Below are 18,471 nucleotides of genomic sequence, written 5' to 3' on the forward strand. Positions count from 1 at the left end.
CTGGTGTAGAGGCTACCCCTTTTCCCTTTTCTGGGTGGCTCATCATCACGTCATCTTCTTCCTCATCAGAAGGGCTCAGGTTGGCCTAAATATTCTTGGGTCACTATCATATAACAGGTCACATTCAAGTGCATCAATTTGTATCATTACTCACTTTCAGAACCCCTATCTTCTTGCTGAGAGTTGCCCCAGTTGGTCTTGCTCAGACAGTCCATTCTTTGTGTATGCCTTTTTGCTGGTCAGGCTTAGGGATAATTCACTCACTTTTATCACTGAAAGGTGCTGAAAGCGACTGATTTGAAGGTTTACAAAACGAATCATGTCCATTCAAGTTCATCAATTTTCCATTAAGTGTGGAGGGCTGTTTATCGTTAAATTACTGCAAGGGGCCCAGTTGTGTTCATAATTGGAAAGGTCTTCATCATGGTATGCCGATTTTATAATTCCTAACTTTTATTCAGGCTAAATCTTGTCGAAAAAAAATATTAGCGTGCGGACTGGGTTTGTGACATGCCCATTAATAGTAACACAAGACCAGCCGACTTCCTTGGCAAGACCTCGGAGAACCGTTGTCTCCATTTTTCTAGCCAAAAACCAGCCGAGGCCTTTGTAATGACTCACCAACCGAACAGATAAGGCACTGAATGTTGAGCCTCTGGCTCTTCTCCACCCCTTGGGGGTACTACGTCATTGCCAGATTCAGTTGGCTTTTTCCTCCATATGGTTGGCCATTCTAGGGTTAAGGCTCTCTCCCCGTCTCCGTGGTGCTGTAGTTATCGAAAAGAGCCTCGATCTCCTCCAGCCATGCTTCTGGCTCGTCCTCAGTCCACTTGGGGACTAGAGAATTGATGCTCGAAATTGGAGCGTTTGATGCAGCAGGTGTAGGACTGGAGGCTTGATGGCTAGCCATAGCTTCTGCATTCTCCATTTTCGCTCTCTCAAGCTCGAGCTCCTTCTCTTTTAGGGCTAACTCAGTTTCCTTGCAGGCTAACTCATGCTGTCTCCTTCTTTCTTCTCTTTCCTCTTCATATTGCCTTTGCTCGGCTTCATACACCCTTCGTTCTTCTTCATACTTCCTCTGCTCGGCTTCATACTTCCTCTGCTCGAGTCTTTCTTCCTTCTCCCGCTTGGCCAAGTCGTCCACTTGCTCCTTAACCCAGGTAGTAAGTTCCGAGCCGGTGAGACCTGCCGCCGTCCCCAGCCCCAGGAAAGTTTTATAATGCTCTGCTGCCATGGTTCTGGTGGGAAGGGCGTCTAACCGGGTCGACTGGGCGCACTTGGGCAGCGAGGAAGTGTCTCTTCAATGACGTGGCACCCTTTCAAAAGGTGGCACTGTAGTTTGGGTGTGCCGTGTACAGGTCACACTGGTGGCACTCAGTATCCCTAGGCACTGGTGCAGGTTAGGTTCCAGAAGAACTTTTCTTCTGTGTTCCCCTTTGGTTTTGTTTTATTTATTTTTCTGGATTCTTGCTTGGTGGCACTTATGGTGCCAATGTGTTCCTAGGGACCCTCTACTGGAGTCCAACTAGGCTATATGGGAGGAAAGGCACTCTACACCCCTGCAGAGTGCAACAATCGAATGAGAGAGAAAGGGAAGGTAAAAGAGAGAAGAGAGGAGAGGAGAGAGAGAAGAGAGAGAGAGAGAGAGAGAGAGAGAAGAGAGAGCTATTCCAGTGATGAGTGCTGCAAATTATTGGCACTGTGGAATAAAGTGAATTTGGTTTTTTTTTTTTTTTTTTTTAAAGATCCTCGTGAGTGGCTGGTCCCAGTACCGGCCCCAGTGCTGGCCCCTTCTTTTTTCAGAGGGTGAAAACTACTGTTTGCTTCGGTCTGGATAGCAGGCCTCACTCGTGACCGACAGTTTATCACTGTATTGTAATTACTCTTAACTTGTCCTCATCTATTGTGGGACAGAGGTGTTTTCTTTTAATTGGTTTATTGTATTCGAATTAATTAGCCTAGTGTCGGCCGTTCTTTCTTTGAAGAGGGTCACGTACACTTAGGTTAGGAATGCTTACTTTGAATGAGAGAGAGAGAGAGAGAGAGAGAGAGAGAGAGAGAGAGAGAGAGAGAGAGAGAGATTTTCAATCAGCGAATTTCTTGCTGCTTGAGAACATGTAAACAAAGATTTTATACATGCACAATGGCATGGATCTTAATAAAATGATATAGATGCGTCGTCTTGGCTTCCTTAGGGATTACTTTATTATCTTAATTTTCCGGGAGCCGACGTCACAAAAGTTTATCGTAAAATTTTAAATTTTCTTTATATGATTTTATAGTAGGTATTCGTATAGGAACTTGTTATTACTCTCCTAACTAAGGCCTATCTTTCCCTGCCTAAATTATCTTTTGTTTTTTTCCTAGCTAAGATATTAGGAGGTGGGTTACCATGAAAAGCAAAAAAAAAATATATGCCCCAAGAGTGGCTGGGAGCAGAGTGGTCACAACAGAGTATGACAATAACAAGGTCTTAAGATGGCGGAAAATCCCGTTAGGCCTAAATTTCAAAACAACCTCAAATGGCAAAATGGCGTTCTCTCACAAACTAGTTCAAACAAATTCAAAACAACGCAAACAAATGCAGGTATCCAGATTTTACTTTAAATATACCAATCATGCATAGCGTTTTACGTTACGGATGGAAAACTAAATTACCAAACAACTTTGTGTCTTTTGTTATCGTTCTCTCCGGTGAAACATCCTCGGCAAACAATGGAATAGATTTGCGTGATTTGGAACGGACCAAATTTACTTTACTGAAAATGTATTTTATGATACAATTACTACTTCCGTTCGTTTCGCCACTTCACTGACACGGTTTTTTGAATGATTCCCACTATATGCAAACAATAACGATCGGAATTGCCGACGCGATTAGTATATTACTTTGTGTACATGAAACTGGGCTCCGCGATTCGGCCTTAAGATACGTTATGGACGACTTGAACTCACGCTCGAACACAGTAAAATGCCATTCTTGTCTTATGTCTCTCGTTATAAATTATGACTCACTCTGTTTCTACACCCTTCCTACCTATGCTAATTCTCGCTACACTTGTTATTATAACTATTCTCTTTACTGCTTATTATTATGCCTGGTTCCTTGTTTGGAAGAATGAAATGGAGTTCGATATCTGACTTTATTTTTTTTTTTTTAATGTAATTTTAATTTCCTTTTCTCCAGATTCTTTCTCTAAAATGTACTTTAGATTCTAGGCAAGGTCGCCAATGTTACGTGTGAGGAGTCTTGGTTGATCATGTATTATTCAATTTACGTAAATTTTACGGCCCTGCAAACCAAGATTACACGTAACCTGTCACTTGAAGCCAAAAGTTAACCTCAAAGACAGACGTTAATTAGTAAAGGTCGCCAGTTAAGGGTTATTAACCTTAACAAAGAATATTTGAGATGAATTTGATTTTAAACATAACGGTTCTTCCAAACATTCGGACGCGAGGCAATCAAAGCATCGAGATTTAACCTGATTTTGCTTACCTAAATCCTAGGTATTTTACTGGAATAATGGGGTTGAAGCTAACAATAAAATAATTAGGCTTAATCTAGACTTTGTAAACACATATACCCTAAGTGGTGGCTGAAGGAAGAAAACAAAGAAAAATGTGAAATACAGAAAAGAACTAGTCAATCGACGAAGCTTCAACAAGAATCGGACTTACCGTGAACGCCGAAGTCGCTGCGCAAACGAGGGACCTCAGGAGTCGTATTCTGGCAGTCTTCCCAATTCACTAATTAAGATAGACGTAGGAGAGAAAGTAATAAAGAATAAAGAATATCGTTAGGACACACGACGCAGCGTCACCCTCGTTTAGTGACCGCTGGAATCTCTCACTGTCTCTGACCCGACCTGCGCCGTTCCCCAGAGGAGGGCTTATACCGCCCGGGCAATCCGACCTTGACAAAGGCATCGTCGAATGCATAGAATAAAGCTTAAGGGCCACCATAACTAGGGGTCATTGAGCGTAAACCCTCTCTGAGGCTTAGGTCCCTAATGCCCTAACATATTTTGTTTACAAACTTTCCAGCCTATGGGGTTAAATGCCTAAATGCTACCTATTCCTTTCTCCAACGGATGATAAAGTTTGAACTGAAGACGCTTCTAGCTTGGGACAAAGCAATTTCCCTGTCTCAGTCAGGCTGATATTTCTATCCCTAAATGTTTGGGCTTAACAGCGTTAAATATTTATAAAAATATATATATATATATATATATATATATATATATATATATATATATATATATATATATATATATATATATATATATATATAATATATATCTATATATATGATATGATATGATATGATATGCAAGCATCATATGAGGTGTCATTTGTCGGAAGGGTGAGGTGGACATAATCTTTAACGTATTTAGTTCTGTCTCCCAGTTCAGATCTCTTCTTCCTCCTGGTTTGAAAAGCTAATGAAATTCCACCTTCTTCCTCTCCACGATAGACTTCAACTCCACGTGGCTTATATTTGAGCTCTTTGAGAGGGGTCGAGGTGGAATATCTCTCAGCTTTTTCAAACCAGGAGAAAGGAGAAATCTAAACAGGGAAAAACAGGCAGAACCTTAAATTAAAGGTTATGTCCAGCTCACCCTTCACAATTTGACGCCTCTTGTAAAAAATTATTAATATATACTATATATGTGACGTTTGTTTTGCAGGATAACTGTCCCATTCACACAGCCAGGATAGTTAGGCGATGGTTTGAGGAGCAACGAGACATTGACCTGCTGGACTGGCCAGGTAAGGGGTGTGATATGAATCCCTTGGAAAATTGCTGGGGGACCATCGTCAACTCTTGGATCCCAGGCCAAGAGCGATCATCAAGGCAGCTCCTCCAGCACACCATGTCTGAATGGGAGATATTCAGAAGAAATCAACGCATCGCCTACAATCATGTAGCCTCCATCCCCAGTAGACTACAAGATGTCATCGCCAACGATGGTGGATGGACTAAATACTGATACTCTAATAGAAGGGAGGAAACTTTTTTAGTAGCGGATGAGTTTGTTGAGAAAATCTTAATAAAACCAAGATAATGTTGTTGGTTGAAGGGTAATCTGCTTTCATTGAGACTAAGTAATAGTTTGTTTTTGGTCATGTCTTATTATATAACATATTTAATAATAAATGGTTATTTTTCAATCTATTGTGTATCCTTAATAATAGGGTACTGTAATATTTGTCCTTTAATTATGTATACGTTAAAAATGTTACTAATATCAGGTGCTAATATCAGGTGTGGACGCCAAATGATATATATATATATATATATATATATATATATATATATATATATATATATATATATATATATATATATATATATATATATATATATATATATATATATATATATATATATATATATATATATATATATATATATATATATATATATATATATATATATATATATATATATATATATATATAAGGATATAATCCCATTATTACTTGATACATTCTTAACGTGGAAATTCTCAACTGCAGAACGAACACAAACAAACAAACAAAAAGCTGCACATGCTTGCCATCGATAGATAAATGTAAACGTATGCCGAGCAGTTCAAATCATGCACAAAAATACGAAATTAGATCCAGTGATTGTCGGTTGTGACCAAACAAACGTTCAACCATAAGGAAGAATCGACTGCCATAATAACCCGCACGACATTTACTAACTCAAGACCTTTGCTCCCATTATACTTAAGAGGGTAATGGCGCCCCCTTCTAACACCAGCCACACTCTATCAGCTCTATTACACTGTGTCTCCTTTCCGTCTGCCTCCTTCTTGCTGTTGTCTCTCTCTTATAACTGTCTCTTTCTTCCTCCTCTTTCAGTGTCTTCTAGGCCTATGGAGGTCTTTTCTCTTTAACTGTGTCTTCTTTATTTCTTCATGCTTAATTTCAGTTACGTAAGGTCCTACACGATCTGATGCTAGTTGTCTTTGTAATAATAAGAATTTGGAATGCGGTTGTTGATATTACAATTAAAATTAAAGAGTAGTAGGTATCCTGTTATTTGATAGATAAGGCTTTTATTGGTAGATAGCTAAATCCCATTATTACAAGAGAGCTCCACGAAAACCAAGTTAATTCTTCTGTCAGTAACAGCAGGTAATAATATTATTACGACAAAAGTTGAACAGACGGGTTTTCGCCTCCATGATGAGAAAATAAACCTACACAGAATAGACTCAGTTATATTATTTTCCTTAAAGGAGAAATTAGAGAGAGGGAGCAGAAGTTATATAAACGTGTGCTTGAAAGGGTGGGAGGAAGGATAGAGGGAAAAAATTTGGGGGAAGAGGTGTAGAGGTTTAATTTCATCGTAATGCGTCTGGATGCACAGTTCCAGTGTTATAGATCACAACCAGCCCGTGTGGCTGAAATGTGTATACTTATTCCTGTGGCCGACTGTACATATACATTTTATAAAATAATGATTTACAGTACTAATTCTCAAAAATTAATAAGTTTAATAAAGTTAAATAATAACATTAAATAATAATTTTCCTCTTTTCTCTCTCTTGCCGAGATGAGAGAATTTTTATGCATATATAATATGTATGCATGTTTATTTGTTTTGTATGATACATAGATGATTTACTAATTTTCAAATATTAATATTAATATAAACACAGCAAAATATCAATTCATAACAGAAAATAAAGTGAACTAGTAAGATTTTAGTTCATCTCTGATCTTTTTCTGTATCTGACTTAGGGGAAGGGATGAAGACATAACTGTCATCATAAAAAAAGGGGCTAGCACCTTGCTGAAGAGTGTATCTCTCTCTCTCTCATTTACTAATCTAGATTATGTTCTTCGTATTTCATATACATCTCTCTCTCTCTTCACAGTTCCTCGTTGGGCGAGTGGGTTCCGTTCTCAGCTACCACTCTGTTGGCCGCGAGTTCGAATCTCCGACCGGCCAATGAAGAATAAGAGGAATTTATTTCTGGAAATAGAAATTCGTTTCTCGCTATAATGTGGTTCGGATTCCACAATAAGTTGTAGGTCCCGTTGCTAGGTAACCAATTGGTTGTTAGCCATGTAAAATAAATCTAATCCTTCGGGCCAGTCCTAGGAGAGCTGTTAATCAGCTGATTGGTCTGGTTAAACTAAGATATACTTAACTTTCTCTTGCTCTCTCTCTCTCTTTCTCTCTCTCTCTCTGTCACTGGCATAGATTTTTTATGCATATGTAACATATATGTTTATTTGCTTTGGATATTGTAGTTTTATAAATAAAAGTGATGTTAACTTTGTTATTAATTTTTTTATATTTTCCATGCTATAATTACAACATTTATGCATTTCTATAGTAAACTAAGTAAAATTTTAAAAGAAAACATATTGATTCCCGGTCTTCTCCGAAAGCTTGGAGGGGGGGGGGTTAATCTAACTGTCTTGACATATTGACCTATTGGCCAGAAGGGGAGGAAGTGCTGCCCACTCATGGTCAAATATGTTGCCCACTTGGTGGTCAAAATACTGCTACAAAGGATACTGAAAAATTCTCTCTCTTTCTCTCTCTCACCAAAAGATACTCAGAATAAGAGGAATTTATTTCTGGAAATAGAAATTGTTTCTCGCTATAATGTGGTTTGATTCCACAATAAGTTGTAGGTCCCTTTGCTAGGTAACCAATTGGTTGTTAGCCACGTGAAATAAATCTAATCCTTCTTAGTCCTAGAGAGCTGTTAATCAGCTCATTGGTCTGGTTAAACTAAGATATACTTAACTTTCTCTTGCTCTCTCTCTCTCTTTCTCTCTCTCTCTCTGTCACTGGCATAGATTTTTTATGCATATGTAACATATATGTTTATTTGCTTTGGATATTGTAGTTTTATAAATAAAAGTGATGTTAACTTTGTTATTAATTTTTTTATATTTTCCATGCTATAATTACAACATTTATGCATTTCTATAGTAAACTAAGTAAAATTTTAAAAGAAAACATATTGATTCCCGGTCTTCTCCGAAAGCTTGGATGGGGGTTAATCTAACTGTTTTGACATACTGACCCATTGGCCAGAAGGGGAGGAAGTGCTGCCCACTCATGGTCAAATATGTTGCCCACTTGGTGGTCAAAATACTGCTACAAAGGATACTGAAAAATTCTCTCTCTTTCTCTCTCTCACCAAAAGATACTCAGAATGTGAGAGACTGATAGACAGATAGAGAAATAGATAGATAGATGGATAGAAAGGGAGAGTGGCTAATAGAAAGATATACTCTCTCTCTCTCTCTCTCTCTGTTACTGACTGGAAGGGTTGGAAGTACATACATGTATATTTTTAAAGGTAAAATGTTTAAGATGACTTTGAAATGATATTACTAATATCATTTCAAAGATTAATACAGTAATAGGATAATAATTTACGGTATATTTGATGTAGGATGCTTGTTTAAGGTATACATTTGGCATTTGAACTTTCAAAATAGGCAATTATAAGCATTTTCTGAGGGGGGTGTTAACTATTCATGGGGGTTGTGGTAAGCATTCCCAGCGAATATGGGGGGGTTTACTGTATTTAGGTCTATGATACCCCAGCCTAAGGTATTGTAAAACATGGGATAGCTTAGCCTACCAGATTTGTAGCCTGTGTTGATTTTGACCTGTATGCCTTATAAAACATAGCCTACAAAATGGGGAACAAACCAATGACAACACACAATAACACCTATCTACATATGTATATACATATACATACATAGGCCTATCTACATATGCATGCAAAATATTATACATGTATATATAAACAAACATATATTTCTCATGCAGTAATCGAGCTGTAACGCTAAGAACAAAATACTGCAATCAAAGTTACTGCCACCACACAATCAGGCCTAAGTACATGACCCATTAGAGGCGACTTAGGCTATATCGTATGTAAGTCCTAATCCAACTCTAAACCACTTCAAAACTGGAAAAGATGCAGTATCATCCCTCTTGTGTTTTCCGGTACTACACAAAATTCCATCATCTCATCAGATCACTCATCTTGACATCAAAAAACCACATTCGTGCCTCGGCTAGGCTAACATCGGCTACGTGGTCATTCTGCAACTCTTCCTATACAGCCTAATGCTTTCATCTTTGCTTGTACTATAAGAAAATTATTAAATAATTTTTTTATGATAAAAATGTATTTCGTCACAAAAATAACACGAAAATACAGTAACTAGTGAATATTGCTTTACGAAAAAATCAGTGGGTTCTTGACAGAGCACCAGAGGTTGCTGGCAGGGCCTCTGATTCTCTTTATCCTGCCTAAGTAATACCTCAGCACCCTAACTGGGCAAAGGACCCTTTCCTCCTCCTCTGGTCCTAGAATGTCCATGAGGTTTTTAATAGAGAATGAACATGGCCAGGGATTAGATGGGGACTCATTCTTAGGTAGGAAGCCAAGCACGAAGGTGCAGACAGCATCTCCCTTAGACAAACCAGTGTGCTTGTCTGTAGCCTGCAATTCGCTTACTCACTTGGCAGTGGCCAAGTCTACTAGGAAAAAGAGTCTTCTTAGTCAAATTCTCGAGAGAAATGGTACGGAGAGGCTCAAAGACTGGACTCATTAACCATTTAAGCACTACATCCAGATTCCATGACACAGAGTTGTCCTTCACCTATTTAGTAGTCTAGAAAGATTTAATCAGATCTGTCAGGTCTTTATTAGAGGCCAAGTCCACTCCTCTATGCTTGAAGACTGATCCCAGCATAGACCTGTAGCCCCTAATAATAGTCGATGGAGAGAGTCCCTTGGAGGTCCTGAGAAAGAAAAGAAAGTCCACTATTTGGGTTACAGTGGTTTTAGCAGACGAGATGTTATTGCTGCTGCACCACCTGCGGAAGATAGACCACTTGGCCTGGTAGACTCAGCTGGTAGGCTTACGTCTACATCTAGAAATAGCTTCCACAGCTTGCTTTGAAAAACCCTTTGCTCTGACGAGTCTCCAGATAGTCTGAAGCCAGTCAGAGCTAGAGCGGAGTGTCCTTGACGGAACTTCTAAAGATGAGGCTGTTTGAGGTGATGTGGACTTTGAGAAAGTAACCTTGGAAAGTCCACAAGAAGCTTTAGAAGGTCTGGGAACCATTCTTTGAGAGGCCAAAAGGGCGCTATTAGGGTTATCAATACACTGGTGTGATTCTTGAACTTGTTGAATGGGGGAAAGGCGTAAAAGTCCAGGTTCGACCAGTCTATCAGCATGGGACCCGTCGCCCATACCTGAGGGTCCAGGACTGGTGAACAAAGCAGAGGAAGACGGTAATTCTTCGATGTGGCGAACAGGTCCACTGTCGGCCTGCCCCATAACTTCCAGAGGCTGTCGCAGACACTCGAGTTCAGGGTCCACTCTGTCAGGAGGACGCGACCTCATTGACTTACCCAGTCTGCCAAGACGTTCATTTTTCCATGGATAAATCTGGTGGTAAGTCTCACCTGATGCTGGTCTGCCTAAACGAGCAGTTCCTTCACTGCCTGACAAAGGGAGAACAAGTGGGTTCTGCCCTGATTCCTGATATAGGAGAGAGCCGTGGCATTGTTGGAATGTACCACCACAGTTCTGTTCGTTACTGCTGTCACAAAATGCTTCAGGCCAAGATGAATGGCGGACAACTCCTTGGAGTTTATATGTAGCTTCCTTTGCTCCACAGACCAAATGGTGGAAGCTCGCTCCCCAACCCTGGTCTGAGGCGTCTGCACAAAAGGAGAGGTCGGGGCTCAGCAGTTGCAGAGACTTTCCTTTTAAAAGTCTTTCTCTGGATGTCTACCACCGGAGATCCTCCTTCATCTCATTTGTAATTGGGAACATCACTATGCCTGGTTGCTTTCTTCTGTTCCAGCTTGCTCATAGAAAAACTGAAGGGGCCTCATATGAAGTCTTCCTAGCTTCACAAACTGTTCTGTGGATGAGAGGGTTCCCAGCAGACTCATCCATCAATTCACTTTCATGAATACCTTTGGGGCAGTGGAGAGACCGAAACATAGAGCCCAAAACTGGAAGACTCTGCTCCCAAAGACAAATCTCAGATACTTCCTGAACTTGGGATGTATTGGAATGTGGAAATATGCATCCTGCATATCGAGTGTTATCATCCAGCCGCCCTGCTGGATGGAGGATAACACCAACTGATTTGTCTCCACTTTGAACTTCGTCTTCTGTATGTAAAAGTTCAAAGCACTTACATTGAGCATAGGTCTCCAGCCCCCCGATGACTTGGGGACCATGAACAAGTGGTTGTAGAATCCTCTTGAAGTCCGGTCCACCACTATCTCTACAGTATGGCCCTTTTTGTTAGGAGGGATGAAACTTCCTCTGTGAGAGCTACGAACTTCTCGGAGCCCTCTGAGTATGCTGTCAATGTGATCGGGGAATTCACGAGAGGGTACTCTAAGAACAGGATTGAGTAGCCCTCTTTGAGAACCCTGACAGTCCAAGGCTCCGCACCTGTAGTGCTCCACCTCTTCCAGAAGTGGGAGAGTCTGGCTCCCATGGGCGCATGAAGGATAGAGGAGTCACTTTTTGGAAGAGGTCTTGGCTGAAGTCCTCTTGATGGACTTTGCGGAGAAACGTACCTTGGAGTGGGGTCTCAAGAAACTCTGTCTGCCTCCCCGAAAGGGATGCTGCTGCAGAGGAGAGACAGATTTGACCAAAAAGGCAAAAAGATCCTTGGGGAGCTTCGATGATTGTGCAAGCAGATCTTGTGTTGATTTTTTCTGCAAATCGGTGGCAATCTCCTTAACCACCAATTGAGGGAACAAATACTGCTTCCCCAAGGGAGAGTACAAAAGTGCAAACTTCTGGACAGATGTCCCTCCTTTCGTAGTGAAGGAGCACCACAACTCCCTCTTCTTCAAAACTCCTTTGGTGAAAAGACCCACTACTTCAGACGAGCCATCCCTCACTGAATTATCTGCACAGGATAACACGCCCAGCCAATCCGTTGACAAGTCGGTTGCTAAAACGACCTGATTCTCTATTTCCTAGTGAGCACTCCTATCAACCAGTCCAGTACTTTAAATAAGTCCCTTCACAAGGTGGTTGAACTTCAATGAAGCAAAGAAAACTTTAGCCGAAGAGAATGCTGAACATCGAGCCGATTCAATCAAACCTGAGAAGCCACTTTGGGAAGAAGCAGCACCTCCCAAGGATGGAGCTTCTCCAGTCGAGTAGTAGAGATATCTCCTGGGCGTCAATCTTGTAGGGGGAAAGGCAAAAGCAGCCTTCCCTTACTCCCTCTGAATGGACAACCAATCCTCTATTTCCTTGAGCACCTTCTTGCAGAAGAAAAGAGAGCCATCTGAGGTAGAAGCGAACTAGAATCCGCTTGGTTTCTCATCAGAAACGTGGAAGCAGGCGACACTGGAGCAGCTGGTTGGAAGTGAGAGGGGGAAGGTTGCCAGAAAATACCTCAACAGGGAAGCATACGCTGTAGGAGGAGGGTCTTGAACTACTTCTTCCTCTGCTGGACAAACAGGAGCCAACATAAGGTCTTGAGAAGGCTTATGAGAAAGGGGAGCCTTATGAAGTAGGCCCAGTACATCTTCTAACTGCTTCTTAATATGAGCGTTAAAAGATCATTTATCTTCGGACATGAGAGCTTAATAAGAAGACAAAGAAGGGTCTTCAAGACTGGGAGGCACTCTGGCGAACAATCTGGCTACCCATGTGGGCGCCCAGAAGAAGAGCATTTCTTAGAAGGGCGTTTATGAGTTGAGTAAAGAAGTTCTACGTGAGAACACTTAGGCGAATAGTGAACAGGGCTGCGCCACGTACTACAACCTGGCTGTGGGCCAGCAGAATGGTCTCTAGCACGCTTTGGTGAAATGGGGGAGGCCTCGCTACCATGCTGTCTCTTCAAGGGGTGAGATCCTCCCGTAAAGCGCCAAAAACGCCTATTATTCGCACTGGAGTCACTATCGGAGTCAGGGAATACTTGGTGGGTGCTTACTGTGATGCCTTTCCAACGGCTGCCAGAACAACAAAGCACTGAATCGGATGAGGGGGCGACTGCCCGTGGGCAAACCCCGCTAACCTGCTTTGGACCTCCGGTATGTCTACACCCAGGATCAGGGTAGTGTCAGCGGGACAGACAGCCACCTCCTCCACTGGCACTGACACTGACACCGGCACTTGCACTGGCACTTGCTTAATACTTTGCACTTCGTCCATAAGGACCTTTAGTGATTCACCCAACTTTGACACAGTATTAACTACGAGATTGAATTTATGATCAAACTTACTCTCAAGGCTGGCTCCGGCATCAGGTTCGGAAGCATGGGAGCCAGGAATAGGAGTTGATGGAAAATTATTAGGACTAAGGATGGGGATAAAACAAGGGCAGGAGAAGAAGAAATGTTACGGTCAGTGAGTTGAATGTTAGTGACAGGTTCTACGCTCTGAGCTCTACTTTCGGCTCTAACGGCCGTCTTCCTCTTCCTATCTCTATCTAATTTATCCAAATGAGACCTAAGAACCTTCCAGTTTTTATCATCCCATCCAACACATTCAGCACAAGTGAGATCTACTGAACATTCTTGTCCTCTACATTTTGTACAGAGCGTATGTCTATCATAGGTTACTTTGGTCATTCAGGTCTTGCAACCCTCCCTACAATATCTAATGCTTGATGAACTGGAATTGGACATCACGAAAAATACTCTGTAGAAAAATCACAAGGCTAAGCTGGAAAACTACCAAAACAATCAGTACTCCACCAAATCCTTGGGAAAAGTGAAGAAAAAACCTCAAATTCAGCGACCAAAACATTCAATGTTTGACGTCAAAGCTGGTAGAAAAAGAAGTGACTATCACTGTTACGTTGTACCTATTGTTCCCCGATAGAGGGCAGGATAGTTACCTACACTATAAACAAATGAATCGCTACTGCGAACTTTAAATTTTTAACTGCCGTGCGAGTAGAAAGTATATTATAGCTATATAATTATTTGGTAAGTTACATATATGAAATTAAACATTATTTGAAATGTAGCATCATGGTGTCAAGTTTAAATTTCTCCCAAGGCATTTACAATATCAGTCTATGATGCTCATCAATATTTTGAAAGTTCTATTCATTTTTAAACATTTTTAATTTTTCTAATCATAAAGAAATTTTGTTGTCCTTAGGAAAAATGCCAAGTACTTGCAGTGATACACAAAAGCAGATCTTGTAATGCAGTGATCAAGGACTGTAAATCTTTAGTAATGCTTTCAGTTCCAATAATACCCTTCATTGTCATGGTTTAAATATACTATCAACACATACCTGACTCTTGCAAATTCTCATCCAATTTTGCTTGAAGCTTCCTTATGTGAGGAGGCAATTTTTGCTTGATGATAGATACCCTCTTTGGATCTCTTAAGTACACTTTCAGTTCACCTTCTGTCAGTCCACACAAGTTGAGTAATAATGCCACCTTTTTCTCAGCTTCAAGAGCACCCAACTGCAAAAGAAATGACGTCATAAATGCCCTGTGTAGACAGAAAGGAAACAAACTGTTTAGAAAATCTTTATAACAAATTCAAAACAAATCCATGATCTTCAGTTTTGAAATAAAATGAAAGTGTCATTAATCAACAAAATATGCTAAAACACACTACTAATACTATAAAGGAAAAACTTTCACTGTTATTCAAAATGAATTAATATTCATTCTGGCTGATTTATAAAATTTAGGATAGCTAGCATTTTCAGCCCTTTAGTGCTTAAGACAGTAAAAAGAGGGAGATGGAGTGGTTAGACAGTATGATAAAGAGATCTAGAAAATAAAATCATATAAGTTATGTTTCAAAATACAGGATTCTAAAGCTCTCCTTAGGCTGATCCACCACAATGTTACCATGACAAAGTTTGATGTTAATGAGCTCACCTTTGGCATTGTTGTCTAGTATTGGTGATAAAAGTTATAGTAATTTATTGTAACACTACTGTATACTGTACTGTACTGACCAAATATAAACCATGCATTCCAGTTTATGGGGTTGGCTATGGGAAATCCCTCATAACTACAAAACTATTACAAATTTTTATGTAATACTGTACTTCATATTCACAGTGTCATATGCCATACCTAATTACAGAAAAAAATTTCACTACTTGAATTTTTCCAATTTTCATCAATCATTTACTGACCAGCCCTCCAAGCTGGACACCCATAAACTGAGCATTGCTCTGATAACCATAATTAACTGCAACCTTCCCAATATGCAATAAATATGTCTCGCTGTCAAACTTCTCAGTTCCAGAGGTCCTTTATTTCTCACACTGATGGACTGTGAAACAGTCTCCCTGAGGATGGCGTGCAATTGGATGTTCAAAGTTTCAAGGGAAGAAGAACTGCATTACTACCTTAATACAATTTTCCTTGTATTTTAATAATTTTCTCACAAATCACAGCACTGTCTGATTTTTGTGACACTAGATTCTACAAATAATGTTCCTCAGTTCATAAGTGTTAAAGTACAAGACTGTACCTCCAAACCAACTGACTGCTGTATATCCCAACCAGCATCTGCATAGCACCATATTCCTAACTTGAGAAAATCTGTTTAATTCCATTCAGCATTTCCAGGTAACAAAAAGAAGACCAACAAGATGTCCCAGAAAATCACATAGCAAGGGCATAGCAGAAGACCTAGATTACATGAGAATACAGGAAGTGCACATACCAGATTGCAGTAGAAAAAACACATTTTATATCAAATTCCTTAAAAGGAAAACCTGATGAAAAAATGTTAATGATGACGGTAATCTACTGAAACCATAAAAGAATAAAATTATACTACAACCACAAACTTCATTTAAGTACCTTGCTTACTGCACTACTGTGCAGATCATGTTACAAACCTGTAGTTGCTCTTTCTCAGCATACAGCCGTAAAACTTGTTGACGTTCAGCATGAATGAATATATTTACATCAGATAATGCAGAACGGAGCTCAATAAGCTCCCGCACCATCTGTTTACGTTCATCATCAGTTAATGTTGGCTTGTTTATTCGTCCATACCTGAAAACAAAATCAGTTGGCTTTTTTAACACCAATTCATAATACCATTCTTGGCAAGCAGAGTACAAAGAAGGTAGTTAAGAAAGTATTTTGCTCTTCAACAAAAAAAAGACTTACAGAATGTGAGGCGAACAATCATCAGTTGTAGAATGTATAATCGCCAACAAAGCATGATTTACCATATTTTGCAGTGTTGAAGATGCTATTTTTTCCTAAAACAGATCTCAGAAATTTACTGGCATCCAACAAGCCGAAGGTTAAGTTTTTTAAAGGCCTATCCCAACCTCAGAGGAAAGTTATCTTTCTCTAAACAGTAACCAGAATGACTGTGTATGACCCCTGAATGAAGTATGTAAATTATATTTAAAAATAGTAAATACAGTAAACAAAAGTATCATAAAAAAGGAAATGTTTGTAGCCGGGTAAAAAGGGTTTCAGATAGGCTACTCAGAAGAGGAATCCATGAAACACTGGCATCTTTTAGATGTGTAAAAATGAAACGATTTGTTTTGGCATAAACAGAGTGAAATGTTTTCCTTATCATTTACAAGCAGTATCTGGCACTTTTTTATTTTTTTTTAAATTGTTCAGTTTTTGGTGTCATGTTTGCATGGTAATGAGGTGCAAAACATTTTCATTTTGAAAATTGGATTGTAGTTACTGTAATAAAATGTTATAGAGTATTTCTAGTATTTTACATATTATTCCTCTGTCTGAGAATACAAAAAATCACCTAAGCCTGCATCTAATACTATCAAAACTAAAAAATACTGCACCAGCTATAGCCCCATCCCTATGTACACACGGAGACGGAGGTGGCCAAGGAAATTTCCGATGAGCAACAGCCAACAGTATACTATACCATTTGCATAACTTTGTGATGTGATCTGTTCAAGCTCTTCAGTTCGTTGATATGTCAATTTCAGTACAGATTACAAAATATCAAAATCAATGAACTTGGAAAACCAAAGTATTTTTAAAATACTGTAAATGAAATGAAAAACTACAATAATCGATATGCTGCATCAGCCAGAGTCAAGGCACTTCAACGCATTAACATAAGCAAATACTCGTAGCGCAATAACCAAAACAAAGCCAGGGCAAAGTGGCCAACTCAAAATACAGAGCTTTTATTCTTAGCCTCACATTATTATGTGTTTAGTTATTATACAGACACTCCAGTGAGGATGAAAACCACAGCAGGGCCAAACACTGACTCATGAAACAGGGATATTGTAGTGCAGCTGCAATCATATTGTGGGTACCTATCTGTAGGTTGTGTAAACTTTGGGTGTAAACTTATTGTATGCAAGCTACATTACATACAGTACAAGAAAAATGTAAACTGTATGACTGTATTTGGTTAAAGGGATCTACAAGTCCCTAAACCATCTGTAAAACATCTTGGTAAGGGAGGTGAAAGTCACCAGAGCTTGTTTTAATGTTAAAGTTTTTTCTCCAAAAATTTTCTAGTCAAAAGTGAGGTGCATCTCCAGGCCCAGAATGTCTTCAACACGGTAAAATATGGCATGTCCATAATTAATCTTCTGAAATGAATCTATAGCTCACTGTACTTTGGAAATGCATATCATAGTTTGTTCTTTTGATGAGCCATATATGCAAAAATTTACAATCTCCACTGCAAGAAAAAAGCTGCCTAATTTTTGCCCTCATATACTTAAGTTAATAAGGCTACAGTGCTTGGCTTTCTGAAAAGTCCTTAGCAAAATAAACCTATGATTCATAATATTTTATTTATCTCTTCTCTTCCAAAATCCATTTTGCCTTAAAGCACTATGCTGGGTTTTATATTTGCACATTTCTAACTCACACACACCAATCCTATAAGTTAAATTTTTGGGGATACTGTATGTTTTTTCTTATAGGAGAAACAGTAGTCACAATGTCATCTATCTGGTAGTGTTCCCAGCTCAATCTTCTTCATTGCAGTTATTGGAAGCTGTCGCAATTGTGCTCGTGATAACATGTGGGTTAAAACAATTTTCAATGGCTAGCTGAGGCATTAGCATTTCTATGATTTTGGTTTCATGATTTAAGTATCAAGATTTTTTTTGTACTCTTATATGATGGACACTTAGGCTTTTGGATATAATTATAAATGTAAATACACTGGTATCTTAACATGAAAAAATAAGTAACAAAATCCACAGAGAAACAAAGACCCAAGGCTCAGTAATATGTATAGTGCCAGAGGACACCTCAGAACCAGAGTAGCAATTGTGTGAGCATGTCTCATTCTTTCTTACCTTTCTTGTTATGTGGCAATATTTCATTCTAAGTTTTGAGGAGAGTCTTCTAAGCTTTAAAATTCAGTAATGAATACAACAGGTAGGAATTACAAAATATGAAAAAAGTACCATATGCACTGCATACGAGTATGTGTGCTTGTCTGCTGATTTTA

The 18,471-nt window shown here is 39.4% G+C and overlaps 1 protein-coding gene across 9 annotated transcripts in view; it reads right to left on the reverse strand.

Moving 5' to 3' along the window:
• LOC136847757 (coiled-coil domain-containing protein 77-like) overlaps positions 1 to 18,471 on the reverse strand; it is a 119,788-nt gene that overhangs the window by 56,733 nt on the left and 44,584 nt on the right. For 5 of the 9 annotated variants that reach the window (XM_067119641.1, XM_067119640.1, XM_067119639.1 and 2 more), the window contains exon 4: positions 14,309 to 14,486. In XM_067119641.1, the coding sequence (XP_066975742.1) occupies positions 14,309 to 14,486 (178 nt within the window). Of the gene's footprint in view, positions 1 to 14,308; positions 14,487 to 15,889; positions 16,050 to 18,471 lie in introns of all 9 variants that reach the window. The other 4 variants (XM_067119635.1, XM_067119633.1, XM_067119642.1 and 1 more) reach the window with 1 other exon arrangement.

This window comes from Macrobrachium rosenbergii, chromosome 17 (assembly GCF_040412425.1).
Source record: "Macrobrachium rosenbergii isolate ZJJX-2024 chromosome 17, ASM4041242v1, whole genome shotgun sequence".
Taxonomy (NCBI): Eukaryota; Metazoa; Arthropoda; class Malacostraca; order Decapoda; family Palaemonidae; genus Macrobrachium; species Macrobrachium rosenbergii.